Source organism: Parasteatoda tepidariorum, chromosome X2 (genome assembly GCF_043381705.1).
Source record: "Parasteatoda tepidariorum isolate YZ-2023 chromosome X2, CAS_Ptep_4.0, whole genome shotgun sequence".
Lineage (NCBI taxonomy): Eukaryota > Metazoa > Arthropoda > Arachnida > Araneae > Theridiidae > Parasteatoda > Parasteatoda tepidariorum.
Genome location: NC_092215.1, coordinates 28,701,137 through 28,721,657, shown reverse-complemented (window position 1 = coordinate 28,721,657; position 20,521 = coordinate 28,701,137). Strand labels below are relative to the sequence as shown.

Here is a 20,521-nt window from a genome sequence, read left to right as displayed (position 1 = left end):
ATACATGAAAATGCTAAAGATAGTTTTTGTATTATTATATGAAAAGTAGCTTTTATTAATGAATTATAATCTAGTTTACGAGCATCATATGACATAATTTTAATGTGTATATGATTAATCTACATGAAGTACTTGTAAGTTTTTACTCAATACTTTTTTTATTTTTTAGGTATCTTCTTAATACTTTTTCTTAATACTTTTTTATTTTTTTATGGTGTCTATTTTTAATTATACAGTTGTATTTGCTTAAGTTAAAATGATAGCTTAAGTTTATCAAAGTTTATATGAAACATACGTTAGAAATATTTAGGTACTATTTTGCCTCATTATTTATTTACATTCAATTTTACTTTTATTATTTCAGGTATGATTAATTGATTAATGAAAGAAACTTTGTTGTAATACATTAATTTAGAAACTGCAAAAGCATTATTACTCATATTAGCACATTTTTTTTTGTGCTCCTCTTGGGATTGCCTTATTCCACCTAAATCTAATTCATAGATACCATACTTTGCTTTGAAATTGCTACATACAACTTTTTTTTTCTTTAATGCAATCCAGATAATTGATACAGGGTATCTGGGCACCTGGAAAGTCATGAAAAATCATGTAAAGTCATAAATTTCAATATTGAACAAAATTTGTCATGATTTTAAAGATTTTTTTTAAAAAAGTCATAGAGTTAAGTCGCAGAAAAATCTAATTTTTGAAATGGAATATCTGAATTTGTATCAAAATCCTCACTCATAGTCATATTTTATTAAAACATGAAATGTTTCTAGCATTTTCTTTAAAAATTATGGTGTTCTTTCAAAAAAATGAAAGAAAAACATCAATTCTAGAGAGAATTGTCTTTTAAACTTCTGTGATTTCAGAATTTTAATTATTATTTATTTATTTTAATTTTAATAATTTAAAATTCTAGCTGACGCAAGCCAGTCATTGGCGAATTTTTTTAAATTTGAAAATGAAAACTGAAGAATCAGGAGTATTTCTATCCTTTCCAATAAGCAAGAAAAGTATCTTTAGAATATAATTCTGCATAAAATAAGAAACAAAAATTATTTGCTTTTGTTTTTTCCCACTTATTTTATTGCTTCAACTCTTTCTTAACTCTGTTTTTTAAATTTAAAATCTATAAATATGAAGATGTAGTGTATAACAGTTTTGGTTATACCTATAATTTCAATTAATGTTATTAAAATGCTTTTTTAAATTTATTAATGTGTTTTTCTCAGAGAAAATAGTAACTTCGTTAAGTCATGAATTTGGAAATATAAAATGTAGCAGATACCCTGTTGAAATTTTATTGATTGTGCCTTATAATACAGTCATGAAACTGATTAATTTGGGGAAAATTTACAACTGAAACAACTTACAACTTTTCTTAGTGTATCTCATTTCTGTACATAAGTCTAGAATTTTGCAGTTTGGCACCCTCATTTGTTTTAACGCTACTTAAATATAACTTTTTTCCAGTTCTTACATTTTGGCATCCTAGACAGATAAATTTATTATTACAATTACAACATTTACTAATGTTGGTGACACAATTTTTCACCAGTATATTTTTATATTGATTTTAAAAAAATTATGTACCTAATTAAAAAAAAACTGTGACGAAAACTGAAAATATAAATAATTCCTTGATTTTCTGATATTTTTATAAATTGTATTAATCAGTACCAAAACTTTAGACCCATTTAATGCTGATGTCTGAAATTTAAATTTAACTTAAGTGCTTTTCTTTGCAGGTTAAAAGTAACCGAAGTAACTCTCAATAAACTCAATGAGGCTCTTACATCTGTGTCTAGTATTGAAGTGAAATTAGCATCTTGTAATAACATGTCATCAAAGTTAGATAAACTACAGAGAAGTCATGATGATCTTCTAGTAAGTGAATTATATCAAATCTTTGCAATATTTTTTGTGTTTCTTACAATTAGCAATACTGATTGCATAAAAATCAGAAATGCATTTTTTTCTTTTTTGTTAAAAGTCTTGGATTCACTATGTTAATATTGTATGCAGTATTCAAAAAAATGAAAGGATGACACTTCTACATTCTACACATATTACATCCCTTATTCAGTTATATTTAGATTTGAAATACCACATATCTTTGAAATATCATATTTTAATAAAAATATGGCTTTAGATTTATTTTTTTGATTATTCAATCTAAAATGTTTCATCACCAGAGTTGGCTTTTTGCCGTCAGAAACTGGTTTTTGCAATGTCAGTGGCTGAAACTGGTTATAACCGGTAAAAACCGGCATGACCAGCAAAAACTTTCTGTATTAGTTCTAGTAATTGCTTAATGACATTTTGTTTAAATAAACTGAAAAATTTAACTCCATGTAACTGTAACAAACTTTTTAATTCATTGTTTCTAAATATATATTATTTTGTTTACATTAAATATAAAGAGTGCAGTATATCAAATGTTTAAATAAAATAAAGAATAAAGTAATGTAATAATAAATATAAATACTAGATTTTAGTTTATTATATTAAACTCTGAAATTCAGTAATTATTATCATTTATCTCTTAACATAACTGAATAGAGCTATTTTCAAATAGTTTTTTTCTTTTCAAGACATAATTTGCATGGCAACAATCCAATTATTATAACAGTAACAGTTGTAATCTTTTGTGGATGGCAATGCCTGCTAGTTCTGCTGGACTTGAGAGAATCTTCTCAGATTTCTCGTTCGCGCATAGCAAATTGAGAAATTGTTTAAGTTTAGAAACTGTATCAAAACTTGTCTTATGTTATAGATAACTGCAGAGTGCAAACCATGTAATATTTGATATTGAATGGTGATAATTTTGTAAATAAATTGTACTTTGCTTAACATTTCATTGTTTTTTCTATGAATTATCCATTGTATGTCAATCTCAGTATTTACTTTTATGTCATTTTCTGAATTTCTGCCAGTTTCTGCCATGCCAGTTTTAGCCGGTTTCTACCAGTGGTTTTAACCACAGGGGGCAGAAACTTGCTAACCTTGTTCATCACTTAATTTTTTTTTCCCTATTCTANTTTATGTCATTTTCTGAATTTCTGCCACAAATGTGGCAGAAAAAGGTCTCTGCCATGCCAGTTTTAACCAGTTTCTACCAGTGGTTTTAACCACCGGGGGCAGAAACTTGCTAACCTTGTTCATCACTTAATTTTTTACGAGTAATAAGCTTTATATTTGTCATTAATATGGTATACAATCAATAATGTGGATTTTATGAAAAATTTCCAAGCAGCTGTTTATAAAGCCTATGAAAGTATAATGAAACTTGTACAAACTCAATTGGTTTATTTGCTAATACTATAATGAGATAAAGATACAAAATTAAAAGTGTGGTGCTATAATGAGATACGTCTATTGTTAATAGCATGCTTATATCCTGCATTAGCAAATTTTCTAAAGCTACAATAAATGGTGCTAAAGTAAAAATAGATTTTGCTTTTAATAAAATAAAATAAAAAAAATTTATTTAAAATTTGAATAAATTATACTAAGAAAATTTTATTTGCAGATTCTTTATTTATACAGGAAATGATTATTGAAATACTGTGAATTTCACTTAAATATTAAGTTAAGATTAAGATAAATATTAGTTGAAATTCGAATTAAATTACATTAAGAAAATATTTGCAGATCCTTTTTTATAAAAGAAATGGCTATTGAAATACTGTGAATTTCTCCTAAATATCTCTTTTTTTGCTGATAGACCAAAGATTACTAAGTAATTGGGAACAGAGATGTAAGATGTTGTTCCCTGTTCAAACTTACTTATTTGCACAACAGATTGTTATGATAGGTCTCTTCTAATCAATTACTTATTGTTTTTTATGTGTTAAATGCTTATTGGAAACAAAATTTTGGTTCCAATGAACTGTTAATATAAATCTAAATAATAATATAAATCTATTTTGTTTCAAATGTTTATTTTAATATAAATCTAAAAATATTTTATATATTTAGTATTTTATTGTCAAGAATGAAAGAGTAGTAATGTACTACTAAAAAAATATAATCTTGTAGAATTTCCTGTTTTGTTCTCGTTATAAGAAAAGAAACTAATTTTTTCTTCTTCTTATTTTAAGCTGTTTCAAGATGAGATGCAACTTTCTCAATCTGTGATAGATGAATTGCAAGATTCATCAAGAAAGTTAAAAGCGGTTGTACAAAAGATAAAAACTAAGCAAGGAACCAATGTTGACTGCAATAGAATAGAGACTGACATAAAAAAGATACTGACAAGATGGGATAATGCAAGATCTCAGATTGTGGAAAGGTAGAAATTAAAAAAAAAAAAAATTTTAACTTTTATCCAAGTGTTGATTTCTATTCTTTTATCTAACTGTGCTATAAAACTGAACAACTAATTCATTTAAATTAATTAACATTGACCATTTTGAATGCTTTTGTCATAATTTTAAACACCTTAAAATTTACTTAATATTTTGAAAGCCTAACATTATAAAAATAATGAATTTAACTAAATTAAATTCATTATTTTTACGATGTTTTATTTGTCACTAAAACAAGTGTTGTCAGTTTTTTTGTCTAATTAGTTCTCCCTTTCAAAAGCTCAAACTTGTTTATATGTAACTAGTATATTTAGAACACCAATTATTATTTGATTTCTAAGCATTAACCCTTATATTTTATATGTAGTTTCTAAATTGAATTTTTTTTAATTTCAACTATTCTTTATGCGCTTATTTTGTTAATTTACTTTTTTGAAATATTGTTTGCTTTCTTTCACTTTTGTTGTTTTGTGTTTTCGTTCCCCTTTATGTATTATGCATATGATTTATACTGTGAAATCTCAGCCTGCGAAATATTATAGGCAATATTGTAGGCAATATTCACATGCAATATTTCATAGCAATATTCATATGCAATCTTTCGTACAATCTTTTCAAAACTATTTTATTGCTTTTGACTTGAATTTTTATCTACATTTTATGATTTCCTTTCTAAATTTCTATTTGTTTAGACTAAGAAGCTGTGGGGCATCTTCAGAACTTCTACAAACATATAAGAATAAAATTGAACAAGAGAATGTTTGGATATCTGAAACAACAGTAAAAATGAACAGTTTGAAAACTGTGCAAAAACTTACTACAAAAGAAATAGAATTGACTGTTGAACCAGCAATGGTAAGGGAAAAAAATTCAATTTTGCAAGATGTTATTTGTATAATACCAGGTAATATTTTTAAATTTCAAGAATATAAGATTTCTCTGAAAAATACTTTTTCCTGAATATAATTATAAATATGCTTTAGAATTCTTTATAACTGTTTTATGCCTTATGTGCATAGTTAATTTTTTTAAATTTCAATCTTTAATAATCAGTGATACCTGTATTAATTTAGCTAAATATAAAAGAAATTGTATTACAACAATATGTAATGTAAATAAATAGTTCCTTATAAATTATTTCTTATGGTGTAAAGAAATAATAAATATCTGTTAAATTATGATTTACAACTTTAATGAGATGGACTACATTGGCCAAAATTTTTCTTACTTATTTATATAAAATTATTTCGAAACAGTTATAAATGTGGCTACCTTTAACATTGATATATTTAAGAAAAAGTATGTCCACTAAGCGCTTTTTTTTTCATTAAAAGCATGCTGGTTTATTTTTCAATAAAATGAAAACTTATGTCTTAAATGTTAATATTTTTTTTTTTTTGATTAACATTAAGTGAACTAATTTCTTTCATTCAGTTATTTGACTTAAAACCACTATTATGTCAAACTTCATTAACTTATATTTATAAAATTTAGATGCTTTGCAAACCCAAATTTTAATCTATAATATTATGCTGGTGTCTTATGACAATAAGTCAGTTTAAGAAGTTTTTGTATTGCAAGAAAACTTGTTTCACTCAGTAGTCTCACAGTCTTTTAACACAAAAGTGCATACAAAGATTTTAATTTTTCTGGAAGAAAAAAATCAATTTTGCAGGTGACAAATTTTTCTTATATTATTCAAATTCTCCATTGATTCCAATCAAAAGCAGCTTGCCTAGCCAAGTTCCAGCTAGACCATCCAAGCATATCTCTTTTGCACACTATAATGTTTTGCCATGTTGGTTTCGGTCTTCCTTCGACCCTCCAATCTCCAGGTGAGAGCAGTTACACAAGGAAATTCACTGGCAGGTATTCGCAGATTGCCCATCCACGTCCATCTTCAATATTTGATTTCCTCAGTAATGGGTCTCATTTTGGCCCTTGTCATAAAGCAAAAAATATACCATTAATTAATCTATTAACTCATTACTTCCTATTTTTATTATCAAGGATTTTATTTCGAACCAATAGAAGTAAGCTGCCTTTAATGTACGCAAACAATTTCAGAAAGGGAAACATTGCACAAAGAAGATCTTTTATTATTTAAAAAATAAAACTTAAGTAATATCTCTTAAATGTTTCACTTTGCTTTTTACTAATACGTGCTTAATGTACTGCAGAAAACTATATCTGTCTAAACTATATTTTTTAGGATCTGTATTCCAATATATCTGAAAGAAGTTCATCCATAGAGGAGACAAATACATTGGGATCGAGATACATTAGAGAAGCAAAGGTAAAAAATAAAAAAAAAAGAAACACTGCAATAAAGCAATTAAAGTTTTTAACCTAATTGTGAGTTCTAAAGCTAAAAGTGTATAAAATCAAATTTTTATGCAAAAAATAAATAAAAAACTGTACTTATATACTATTATTTATTTATTTTACTTTTAGTACAAACTGTTTGCTTGTGATTTGTTCTGTTTTTACCTGCTTTTGCTTTGAACATGAATCTGTTATATCTTTTTCTTTGCATGTTTATAGATTCAAGTTAGCGTTTTCTTTTGCTGATCTCAATGTAAATTGTATATTTTTCTTTGCTGGGCAAGCAATAGCATGTTGCCTTTGTTCTTGTATCCCTTGATTGTTTAAAGCCAAATCAGTTATGTTTATTTAAATGTCATAGCTTTAGATTTGTTATATTATGCCTGTTTTGTGTGCCTAGACCTCTCTTATTGTTTATTACAGGTGTTTTAGTTCTTTGAATTTATTCAAAATTTATGTTTTATAAAAAATGCTGTACAAACTACTTTTATCATAAAGCACTGTTTAACTTGAAAAATATTGTTTTCTGTTAAACTAAAGAGAGGCCTTGGAGTGCTTTTTTGATAAGTCATAAATTAAGCTTTTTTTGTATTTGCTCTTCAATCTGCTTTTCAGTTTGGTGTCTTGTTTTTTTTTTCTTCAAATAAAAAGAAAAGCATGTCTTTGATGTGGGCTTTGCTGCATTCCCTCCAAAAATTCCCAAGCACCCGTGCAATAGCTATTTTGCGAATGGATTTGTGCATGCTTCACTTCTTAAATGGTGTTCCTGTTATCCCAAACAATTTCATACCTAATGTCTAGGCTATAAGATTATTTGTCTCCCTAGATTTACGACCTCAGACTGAAGCATTATAAAGAAAATTTAGAAGAAGAGCATCCTAGTCTTGATGCTAGCTTTCCAAAGACTGAAAGAGAAATTATTGGAGCTTGCGAAGTTGAACAGGAATTAGAAAATTTGAATGAAAAGTACTCATGTTTAATGAGGACTATATTACAATATATTGAAGAATTAAAAGAGATGTTTACTGCTCAACAAAAGATAAAGGTAAGTTATTTTTTTAAAATTTGCTTACCTATAGCTTCATAAATTATGAATTGCTGGATATAAAAACCTGCAAACTCTGTAAGAAAAAATAGACTTAAAAATGCGTTTTAAAGTATTTTTATATGCTTTCAATTCTGTCTTTTTATGTAAAAAAAATATTTTGCATAACTGGAATCAATTTAATAAATTTTTTTGTGTTTAAATACAAAAATTTTCATTGCTTTTCAAAATTTCTTGGTATTATTAATTAAAGGTTTTAATCTTATTCAAATTTCTAATAATTTATTTAATGTCTAAATTACAGTTAAATATTTTTCTTCTAATACAAAATTTTAGTTTGAAAAATTTACAAATTAGAGTTACGTAATGTCTTGGCTTTTTTAAAAAAAAAATTTTTTTAACATTTTTGTCTAGCTTTATGAATGAATATTTTCTCCAATTTGAATACAGAAAAATTGCCAGCTTTTGTTGATTATGCCTACTTGTTTAATAATTCTTAGAAAGTTTTTTAACAACCTATGATATAATTTATAATGGCAATATATAAGTTTCTAAGCGTAAAAGGAAACTACATAGAAAATTAAATATGAACTGTTAATTTTAAAAACTTTTCTTAAACTTACTATCTATGACACAATCCTCATATTTAAATGAAATATTTCTCACAGCCTTTTAAATCTTCAAATTGTGTTCTTTGATATTTTTTGCTGGCTCATCATATTAAGTTTTAAATCTTTAGTGGAATATCATACTATGATTATTATGCATTTTTTATGTTTTCCCTTAAATCAATTTGCTGCATTTTTATTTTTAACTTTTGTTGCACTTTATTTTAAAATCATTACTTTATCTGAATTTTAAGTTCATATGCATGCTTTATACTTTTGGTCTATGGGCTGTACTTGACCTATTCTTTCCTTTTCTGAATTTCTTAATAGTGGCAATACATCAATCAAGCTGTTCCAGTAACTTTGAGGACCTTTAAAACTATCATTGCCCAGGTACCATCATCAAATGAGGAAAACATTATTGAGCAGAAAATTCAAGTAGATGATGAACCATCTGTAAAATACTTAAATAACCAGGGCTTGATATCAACCCTAAGTGAACCACCTCATGAAAATACTTCAGACAATTTGAACATGAATATTGAAAAGAAAGAAATGCCTCTAAAACTATCTTATTACAAAGATATTCAATCAACCTCTCCTATCTTTCAAAGTACGAGCACTCTTAGTACCATGAGGGGAATTATTGACTCAAGAACAGGGGATATAATTACTTTAACTGAAGCTGTAGATCGGAATGTTATTAATTTTGAAAATGAAAGCATAACTGATTTCAAAACAGGTCATATAATGTCTTTTTCAGAAGCTGTTTCTGAAGGATTTTTGGATAAAACCATTCATGATAAGCTACTTAGTAAATGTGGTATTTATTTGCCTGAAACCAAAACTGAATTATCACTGATTAAAGCAATACAAAAGAATGCTTATGATATTAGGGAAGATACACTTTTAAATCCTTGTGATTGTAAACCTATTAGTTTAACAGAAGCTTTTCACACTGGCATGGTAAAAAAATCTGGGATAAAGACATTGATTGATATGAAGCTAGTTAAGACAACAAATTTAACTCTAACTGAGGCAATACAAAAAGAATTTATTGATCCTAAAACTGGTGTTTTCCGTGAGCCTATTACTGATACTCCAATTGACTTGAGAAATGCTATTAAAAAAGGTTACATAAATATGGAATCTCCAAAGCCAGATAAACATGGATTCTCTCTAGCAAAAGCAATTGACCATGATTTCATTAATAATGAAGATGGTTTAATCATTGACTCTGAGTCTGGAGAACAGTTTTCTGTTGAAGAAGCTCTTTTAAAAGGTTTATTGTTAAAAAATACTTTAGAAGTATATGACGTTGCTGCTGAAAAACTTATCCCACTCTCTGAAGCTGTGAAAAAGGGTATTGTGAATTCACACTGTGGTAAATTTATGAATACAAAGACTTCAGAAATGAGTTCTTTCAAAGCAGCTAGAAAATGCAATTATATATGGAAACCTTTAAGCCTGAAAGAAGCATCAGATTTATCATTATTTACTAAACAAAACATAACTAATCCTATCAGTGGCAAAACTTTAAGTATTTTAGAAGCCATGTCTCAAGGAATATTAGAGTGTGAAACTAATTGTGTCATGGATACTCTTTCTCGAGAGTTCGTATCTTTGCCTGAAGCACTGAATAGAGGAATAATATTGCCGAACTGTAGTTTTGTAGACACTGAATCAAATCGTGAAATAGAATTGCCATCAGCTGTGAATGAGGGCTTTATAGCCACTGTGTCTCAAAAAAGTATATTTGATATAGAAAGTATTCAAAACGATGCAAATGAGTTCATTAGTTTTAATGATGCTATTAATACTGGTGTTATAGATTTAAACCAGGAATTATATGTAAACAAATCCTCAAATGAACACATTTCTTTAGAAAATGCTGCTTCCAAAGAATTAATTAAACCTCAAATTTATGATTTACTTTGTAAGCCTATTGGAGTAAAAGCTGGTGATAAGGACTTAAATCTCATAGATTGTTGTAAGCATGGCTACATAGATTCTAACTCAGGGAAGCTAATGGATCCAGTGTCAAAAGAACCTATTTCCCTTCAAACTGCTGTGAATAATGATATAATAACACCAGATGGAGCTGCTTTACTGAAAGGGCTATTGAACATTACTCTTACTTCTGCTAATGTTGTTCAAAGGATTGAAAAGCATGTTTATGAAGAAAAATACTCGCTGAAAACTGATGAACCTTTGAATACTGAAAATGATGTGTCTCAGTTGTTGGATCCTTCTCAAAGCAATGAAAGAACAATGCATTCAAATTCAAATGCACATGATTATTCCATTAGTTCACAAAAGAACTTGCATGCCCCAGAGGCTGAAACAAATGCGAATAAAGAAATATGTGAGAAACACATGAAAGTAAATATTTCCGGCATAAAAACTAATCTTGATAAAAATTTGACAGGTGTTGATAGGGAGTTAGCACCATCGTTTTGCAGAACTTTAAATGAATCCTCAAAAATAAATCAAGATTCTTTGAGTCTTATTACTACTCCAGAAGATAAAATACATGAAAAAATAGATGTTTTAGAATTGCCACCAGATGGTTGGAATTTCAGTGATGCAATATGTAAAGACTTATTTGACGTAAAATCAGGTTTATTTACTGTGCCTGGTACAGATCGTTTGGTTTCTTTTGAAGAAACTGTTAAAATGGAAATAATAAACCCCAAATCTGCCGTTGTTCTTGTTCCAAAATCAAATGAAACAGTAACTTTAGATCATGCATTAGAAATGAAAATTTTAGATAATACTGGAAGTTACAATACAAAGACTGGGAAATGGATTTCAATGCATGAAGCTATTGAACAAAATTTGATAACTTTTTGTGATGATAGTTTTAATACAAAAATATTGAATCAAAATAGTTATAAACAATCAACTAAATCTTTTGAAGAATCTGAAAGTGCATGGAAACTGACCACAATTACTTCCATTCCTTCATTTGAAAGCTGTGATAATAAAAATGTGCAGGTTCATGATACTTCTTTACATTCGTTGGATCATCATGTCAACGCTCCTGAAACATATTTTTGTTTAAATGATGCTCTAAATTTTACCTCCACACCTCACAGAGAAGTAATATTACAAAAAGTTCCTAAACGATCTCTAACTCCTAATGATGCAGTTGCTGAAGGTTTTATTGATCAAGAAACAGCTGAAACTTTGACTAAGCTATTTCCTAAACACTCATCTTGCAATAATAGTGATTTCCTTAGCATTGCAAAATGTCATAATCATTTGATTAAAATTCCTGATTTCCGTAAAGGTAAAATGATAATGCTGGAGGAAGCTCTTCAACAAGGACTAATAGATAAGGATACTGGAAATATAATCGTACCTTTAGCAAGATCATTAAGTATGGATGAAGCTTTTTATCAAGGACTACTTAGTGAAACCTCACATAAAATTATTCATCCAGATAATGGAATTGAACTTGATGTTGATGAAGCAATAATTTGTGATATTCTAAATCCTTATTCTACCTTTATAGATCCTATTACTTCAGATTCTATGACAATTTTGGAAGCTATTCAAGAGAAAAAGATTAATCCTAAATCTGGTGAGATATCATCTTCAACAAATATAAATATTGTTGAAGGAGTGCGTCTAAATATGTTTAAAGCTAAGCAGACATTGCCTAAAAGTCCACCACTTCTTTCATTTACATTTCCTACTGCCTTACAATACGGTTATATTGATGTTCAATCAAAAGTTTACATGCATCCAACTTCTCATAATGATATCCCTTTGCACAAAGCATTTGATAACTGTGATCTTTTAATCATTCCAGTTCAACCTCAAAGAGAATATTTCTTGTTAGATGATGCTTTAAATCAAAAATTAGTTGATCCAAAAAATTTTACGTTTAAACATCCAGTTACCAAACAAATCAGCGATTTGAGAGAAGCCATGAATTCTGGGTTACTTGTTGCAAAACCTGCTAGGCTGGTTACACCCTCTTCTTTTACTAGTAGTTTGAGTCAATTGCGTAATTTGAATTTATCAGAGGAAAGCTTAAATAATTCAAAGCAAAATTTAAGCCATTTTGTTAGTCCTAAAGACTCTGCTGAAAGTGCTATAAAGAAAAGTAATTTGAATTTAGAGACTGGAGAGTTTTTTGATATTAATTCTCATCAATCCTATTCAATACCAGAAGCAATCAAAATAAAACTTTTACAACCTATCAATGATATTGAACCAATGAAGTGCATGAATTACGATCTTTCACAAGCATTCCTTTATCTATATAATGATAGTAAAAATTTGTTTACTGAACCTAAAACAGGAAATCTTGTTGATTTTGAATCATTAGTGAATAACCAAACTCTTGATTGTAATTCACTATTATATGATGTTCAGAGCAAGAAAGTTATGACTTTAAGTGATGCTATCAAATATGGCTTTGTGAATGCACAAACTGGTTTTTATAAGAACAAATCAAATGATGAATATCTTAATCCAATTGAAGCTGCAAAACTTGGATTGCTTGTTTTTATTAAGGACCCTGATTTATTTCAGTCTCAAAGTATCATTCCCGAAAAACCTTTGTCAGAAAATATCTCATCATTCCCAAAAGAAAGAAATTTACGTCCTAATTCATTACCATTGGATCCTTTGATTTCTGAGGCAGATCATATCTCTCCTGTAGAACATAATTCTTTTAAAGCTACACAAGCCCTTGAGGAGTGTGAAAAAAATCATTCAGATCAAAGTATCATTTTGAATACTAAACAAGACTTAACCAACATTTCTGAAACAATACAACCTGTTAAATTAGATATAAGTCCTAAACTCAACCCAGCTGAAGCAATAGTTTGTGAAAATGAAGAATTTTTAGAAGTCAACACATTAAAGTCAGGTGAAATTATTACTGATGAATTGACAATCATTCCAATCAGCAATAAAGCTGATACACAGGAACTTAATCAGCAGATTCCAGAAAAAGTAGATTCATCCTTTTATGAGAATGAGACAGAAAGTTTATTTGTACTTCCCAATTCATTAAGTAGTCAGAATATTAATGATAGTACAGAAAATTTGTGTCAGATTTCGGAAGTTGAAAAATTAATTGGAGGGGTGAAAGGCTTATTTAATGAAAATACTAGTATTCATCCTGAAACTCATGTTAATGAACTGAATGCTTATGACCAAGTTGTTCCTTTGTCAGTTAATGATGATAAAGATTTGCAACTGAGTCGTAAAAATATTGTTGAAACAACTGTTGTTTCTTCTGTGTCTGAAATCATATCAAAAGTTCAATCTCATTCAACAGTTACTGCTACTGATAGATCAAATGACATTCCATCTCCACACATTTCTGAAACTACTAATGAATTACCATTTTCACCTGAAGATAAAAATTTATGCCGAGATAGCTATGCTGACTTATTGGAAATACCAAAAGAGAAATCTTTGTCTTCTGAAAATAAATTGTCAGTTGGACCAAAGTTAACACTAGATGAAAATGCTTCATGCAAAGATATAGATTCCAATATCTCCAAGGATTTGCAAGTCATGACAGAAAAGCAATCAGAAGACGCAAATATAGGCCAAGAAAAAGGAAAGATACAACCTTTAAAAATATTGGATACAATTACAACAGAAAAAGTTACTTCTGCGAGGCAAATAGAACCTCTTGTGGATTCCCAATCTTCTGAGATTTTATCAGCTGTTGACATGAACTTGAGAGAAATAGTGTCACCAACCCAAGAAAGAAAATTAATGTCTGAAGATAGTCAGTTCAAACCAACTGAAATTGAACCCACAAACATAAACTATGAAATAGAAAAGACACTATCTTCAAATAAAAAAGTACCAATACTAGAAGATAGCAATCAAGGTCTAAAAGAAAGGATGCTTGAGAAATATGGTAATTCTTTAACTTCTGTTGCTGATCTTTCATTCCCCGAAAAAGTATTATTGACAGCTGGAATGATATTGTCTGTTAATGAAAGTAAACTATCTACGGATAAAAGTGAATCTGGCATAGATAAAGATGAAACAAGAGCAAAAAATGTTTCACCACAAGTCATGACTTCAAAACCTTCTTCACCGGAGACAAAATCATTTTTAAAGGAACATGAAGGTCGTAAGTTACCAATAATTCCTACAAAATCAAATGTCACTGAAAAAGAATTTTCTATGCAAGAAAGTTTATCTTTTGAGGTAAATGACACTTTAGAAGAACCCAAATTATCAATCCAAGAAAATATTTTCAATAGTTCTGGTGAAAAATCAGATGTAGAAGAAAAAGAAAGTCCTTTGAGACAGCCAGAGCTTCCATTAGATAATAGTAGTCTAAGTTCCAATGTGACAAAATTAGCTGCTGGAGAGTTACCTTTAAAAACTTTAGAGCCTGAAAGTCAAGAAGTCGAAGTGATCAACGATGACACTAAATTTTTAATTACTGAAGAAGAATTACAAAAGAAAGTAAAATATCATTCAACTGAAGGAAATGAAACAACTGTAGCAGCTTTACTGTCTCAAACCAAAGACAATGAATTTCCAGTCATTGAAACTGGACAAATAATTGCTGAAATTGAGCTTGATGATACAGAAAACGAATCATATATTCAAGAAAATGAAAGTAAATGGCCAACAAAATTACCTGAAACCAAAAATGAAATAATTGAGAATACAATTGAACTTCAAAATGAAAAAGAGTTTGAAATTAAGGAAACAAAGCCTTCGGTCTTAAATATACTAACTGAAACAGAATCACTTACTAGTGTCAACTTCATACCTGATGAAGAAAGTCAACTTACAAAATCCAATATCAAGCCAGCAGTTGTAATGAATGAACCTAATGCTGCAAGAATTAATTCTGAAGAGAATGAAAATATTATATCTGCTGAAAATATTTCTCCATTAAAAAGTATTGAATCTCCCTCAAAAAATTTAGCATCTGTTGCTGATGCTAGTACATCTTTTAAATCAGAAAATAAAATGAGTTACATGGAAGGAGATATTAAAAGAATTCAGCCATCCCCCATGGATATCAACCCTGAATTTAATGAGTTAAAATCTGAAACAACTCTATCACTATCTGTAGAAAGTAAATTTTCTACAAAAGAAGATAGGTTGTCACATAAGATAGATAAATCACCTTTAAACAATGATTTCTCAGTTGATGAAACTGAATCATTAGTTTTGAAAGAAGAAATGGGTAGAAAATATAACAAATTAAGTCATGAAGAAAGTGAAATAAAAATTAGTGATGACAATACCTTTGAAAAGGAATCTAAATTACCCTTGCAAGGTGTGAATTCAAATATCATTGAGGAAAATACATTTAGGGAATCAGATTCCTGTGACAAGAAATCTTTATCTCAAGTGCATGACCGCAAGTCACCGATTGATGAAAAAAAATTTAGTGAAGAAACAATATCACCAATCAAAGAGTCAAAAGCACTAACCAGTGAAAAGTCCCCAATCAAAGAAGTAAAATCTCCAGTCAAAGAAGCATCACTTATCAAAGAAGTAAAGTCTCCAGTCAAAGAAGCATCACCTATCAAAGATACAAAGGCACATGCAAAAGGAAGATCCCCTACTAAAGACATAAAAACTTCAGTCAAAGAAAAATCCTCTATTAATGAAGCTGAATTATCAATGAAAGAGAAGTCTCCCGTCAAAGATATAAAATTGCCAGCAAAAGTCAAGTCTCCCACCAAAGAACTAAAAATGTCACTCAAAGAAAAGTCTCCCATTACAGAGGTAAGGTCTCTAGTGAAAGATAAGTCTCCTATTAAAGAGGTAAAAACTCCTGTAAAAGAAAAGACTCCCATTACAGAAGTAAGATCTCCAGTGAAAGATAAGTCTCCTATTAAAGAGGTAAAAACTCCTGTAAAAGAAAAGACTCCCATAAAAGGGATAAAATCACCAGTTAAAGAAAAACCTTCTATTAAAGAGGAAAAATTGCCAGTAAAAGAAAAATCTCCCATTAAGGAGGTTAGATCACCAGTGAAAGACCAGTCCTTTGCCAAAGAAACAAAATCACCCATCAAAGAAAATGTGCCTTGCATTAAAGAAAGTGATTTACAACCCCAAGAATTTTCTGACAATATCACCTTAGAAAATGTGTCTTCTGTGAAAGAGTCTAAAGTATTTACCAAAATACCTGAATCATTGGTGAGAGAAAGTGGATTTGTCAACCAAACAACTGTAACAAGGTCAATAAAGAGTGAAATACATTATGAAGAAACAAAATCTGTTGCTGAGAATAAGATAATACATTTTAAAGAAGAAATGTCTAATGATGACATTAACAAAGGGAAGGAAACTAAATCAGAATTTAGAAGTAATGAGACTCAATTGGATAGACATGCAGACATCCACAGTAGTAAAGCAGCTGAACAGGATTGTGAAAGTCAGATGGAACAGTTAATGCTGCCAACTCAAGAAGTGACATCAGCTGACTTAGTATCCCCACTTTATAAAGCAATTGAAACAATATCAACTGAAAGTAATTTTCCATCAGAAGAGAACTTGCAAAAGCTAAAAAATAAGAGCAATGTCATATTAAATTCAAAAAGTGAACAAATAATAGCAGAAAGAAAACTATCTGCTACAGAAGAAGTATCAAATTCTGGAGAAGATTTATCTTTGCTGTCAGGTTCAAATATCATTCCTGGTTCTTTTATTGAACAAAGAGAAATTAAAGTTTCTTCATCTATGAAAATCACTTCAATCAATGATCAACCAAACCAATCAACCAGTATAATGTCAAGTGAACATAATCAACGTACTGAAGTTTCTGAAAAATCAGATTCTCAAACTCCTTATTATACTGACATTAGTTTATCCACACATAAAGCTTCTGTTGATAATATTTCTTCTCTCAATGATAATGCGAAATTCGTTTCAGTTTCTACCGAAAAGACCAAAGTTTCTTATAATGAAATTGGTGATGATGGTTCAATAATTTCATACTTGCCAGAAAATAAAATGTCTTCAACAAAAAAAGATTTAAGACAAATTGATTATGTTTCCAATGTACAGGATACTACAACTGATAAAACATTTTCTCATATTAAAAAAGTTGATTGGTCCACCAATGAGACTGCTTTTTCTGTTAAAAGTAATTTGTCAACAGAAACTGCAATTAAAGAGGGTTTTTCTGCAGATGAAAACAAAGCAAACTTAGTAAAATTGTCAAAAGTTGAAAGCAGTCTGTCATCTTTTACTGGTTCAACAGACATTCCAAATAAGGAGCTTGAATTCTTAAGCAATGAGACTGATTTACGCAAGAAAAGTAATAATATACTTGTAAAAGAATTTAAGAAACAGATATGTGATGAACCAGATATAAAAACTAGTTCAGAAAAGGAAATTTTAGCTAATGAAAATATTTCTATCAACAGTGTCATATCTTCTTCTTCCAAAGCTGATAGTTTAAAAAGTATGAGGTCTTCCACTGTGTCTTATTCTTCTAATGTGTTCACTGAAACAAAAATTACATCTTCAGTTGATATAACTACCACGAAACCTGAAGAAGTTTCATCCAGTTTATCATCCACTCTATCAGAGACTTTAAACACCTCTTCTACAAGGGACAACTTTAATCATAAAATAAATGCAGTGACTTCTACTAAAGTTTTCTCCTCTGTTACTGCATTTGGAAATACCATTGAGAAAGATAATGAGACATTGACTCAGCTTGAAAATGTAAGTTATGCAACGAATTCTCAGAAAAAAGATTCTAGTTCAAATGAGGAGTATCCTTTTCCAAGTCAAGACACAAAAACATTCCTTGAACATTGTAGTTTGCCTGGTGAGGATTCAAATCTCATCAAGCCTGTTGACTCTAAAATAGCTTTACCAGCGACTCGTAATAATGCTTCATTTTCAAATGATTGCTCTCTTGCATTTCATGAGTCAAATTCCAATGACCAGCACTCTAATATTCAACAACCATTTAGAGAAAATGCTTCTACTATGAGTATAAAACATCTTCCTCATGGAGTATCAGAAGAATGTGTTTATTCTGATGTACTTCAGAATGAAATCGAAATGTTGTCAGATAGCATCTTGCATTCTATAGATCCAGATGTAAATAACTCCATTATAGTGCCTGAAGACTCATTAATAGTCTCAAATGATAATATTTTATCAGAAAAAAGAACTGATGATTTTATGAAATCAGATTTCAAGGAATTAAAAGTGTCACAAACTGGCAAAATTGTTTGTGCAACTAAAGAAACTCCAGAATTCTTCAATAATTTAACAATATCTAGTTCTTCCAAAGTAGTTCATTTATCTAGTTCAAGTGAAACAGATCCAGAGCATTTTGAAATACCAAAATTTCCCCCAGATGTTGAACATTATATTAGTGATAAGGACAACTTGCAAACCTCTACTACTCCATTTGAAGGCCAGAAGTCTGATGTTGTTGAAACTGGCTTGAGCTATAATATTACAGAAAAACAAAAAATGTTGCTAAGTGAGATCTCCCCTTCAGATTCTGCAACTATTTTGGATAAAAAAGAATTCAGATTGGGTGATGAGTCAGATAAAGTTCCAGGTGAAATTACAGCAGTAAGTATTATTGTTTTGTTTGATTTTTTTTACTTTCTGAGCACCATAGGATTTTCTAGCACTATTTCCTGATTTATGTTTTATGTAATTTTATATGCTGTTTTTTTCCCAAATGATATCTTATTTTTATTTCTGAATTTAAAATGTTCTATTTATTCAAGGTAAATAAAAAAGAAATCTAGTCTTAATCTGAAGGTTATCTGATTGATCCAACTAAGACATAACTATAATCAAACTTAGAAAAACAAAATGACGATGCAATACAATCATATGATTAATGATTATTAAAAATTTTATAGAACTTCTGCAAAATTTTTATGGATCTCATGCAAAGTCATTTCCTTTTTTTCTAATTGTACAGAGGCTTTCTCTACTATATGATAGGTTGCAACCGGGCTTTTTTGGACAATTTACCCTCTCGTGTGTTTATCTCTTTGTTAAGGTTATATTGCCAAGATTTCACTTCTGAAAAAGTATAATTATATGTATAAGTTGCGTGTTCTGCTGAGTCTTTTAGGTAAAATATTCATTTACCCAAAGAAATTTGATGATTATTTTCTTGCATATCAATATTTAAAATTAGTTCATTTAAAGAAACCTTCTCGCTAAAAATATGAAGTAATGTATTACACCTACTAATTGGAAAAATTAATAAGTTTGTTTACTACTTTTAAACCTAAAGCAATTAATAAGCATTGACAGTCTAAAATCTTTTAGAGCTTGATGTGCAAATTTCATTTATTAATCATGGTAGTTACTAAAAATTTTTATTCAAATTTTAAACTGATACAGAATAAATGTAATATTAAAACTTCACACCACAAATTTAAGAAGTTTGTACTCAGATGAATATATTTTATTTGAAATAATTTTCCTATAATTATATTGGTTTTTAAATTGTAAACCACTACTGGCTATGGATTTAAACTAGCCTTGCTAACTGTAAGTAGTATGTGATAAGAAGATGTGAATTTTTACTCTTAAACTATCTCAGATTTTGTAAATAGTACTAAGTTAAATTGAAATGCTGTTGTGAAAAAATCTAATATTTACACCTATCGTATTATTATTATTTGACGTAATTTTATTTTGAAATAGATATTATTAACATAACTTAATGTTTTAATAACATGAAAGAAAACAGAGAACAGTTCCTTGCAAAATATGTTTTGCTTTCAATTCTTTATGTAAAAAAAGTGAACTTATTTTTGTGATAAATTTGAAAATGCTGTAGCTTATTTCATAATGTGATTTATTATTTTTTTTTAATCTTCACTATTTGAACTTTTTATCAACAAATATTCTTAGAAATTGAATTTTTTTTATTCAGATATGTTTCATTTTGATTAAGCAGTTTATATCATTTCCCCATGTCCAAAATTCAAAATGCTTTCATTTTAATTTGAGATATTTTAATTCAACTGAATATTTAATTATTTTCTATGGTAAGTGTGTGTTTTTATAAAAAGAAATAGCTGTATGTTTCAGGAGAATTGAAAAAAAGTTTTTTTATACCTTTTTCATGAGTATATTATTTGTTCTGTATTAAATTGGAAAAAAATTTATTTGCGTTATTATGCTTAATGAATTTCAAAAATAATCCATAAACTTTTTTTATCTTTATTTTGTATAAAGTACTTGTCAAATACAAACCTTTTTTGTAT

The 20,521-nt window shown here is 28.9% G+C and overlaps 1 protein-coding gene across 9 annotated transcripts in view; it reads left to right on the top strand.

The window, feature by feature from the left end:
• Positions 1-20,521, top strand: part of LOC107443336 (dystonin) — a 289,005-nt gene that overhangs the window by 196,443 nt on the left and 72,041 nt on the right. For all 9 annotated transcript variants that reach the window (XM_043041044.2, XM_043041042.2, XM_043041041.2 and 6 more), the window contains 6 exons: positions 1,758-1,896; positions 4,113-4,303; positions 5,012-5,174; positions 6,532-6,615; positions 7,471-7,689; positions 8,628-18,857. In XM_043041044.2, the coding sequence (XP_042896978.1) occupies positions 1,758-1,896; positions 4,113-4,303; positions 5,012-5,174; positions 6,532-6,615; positions 7,471-7,689; positions 8,628-18,857 (11,026 nt within the window). The remainder of the gene's footprint in view (positions 1-1,757; positions 1,897-4,112; positions 4,304-5,011; positions 5,175-6,531; positions 6,616-7,470; positions 7,690-8,627; positions 18,858-20,521) is intronic.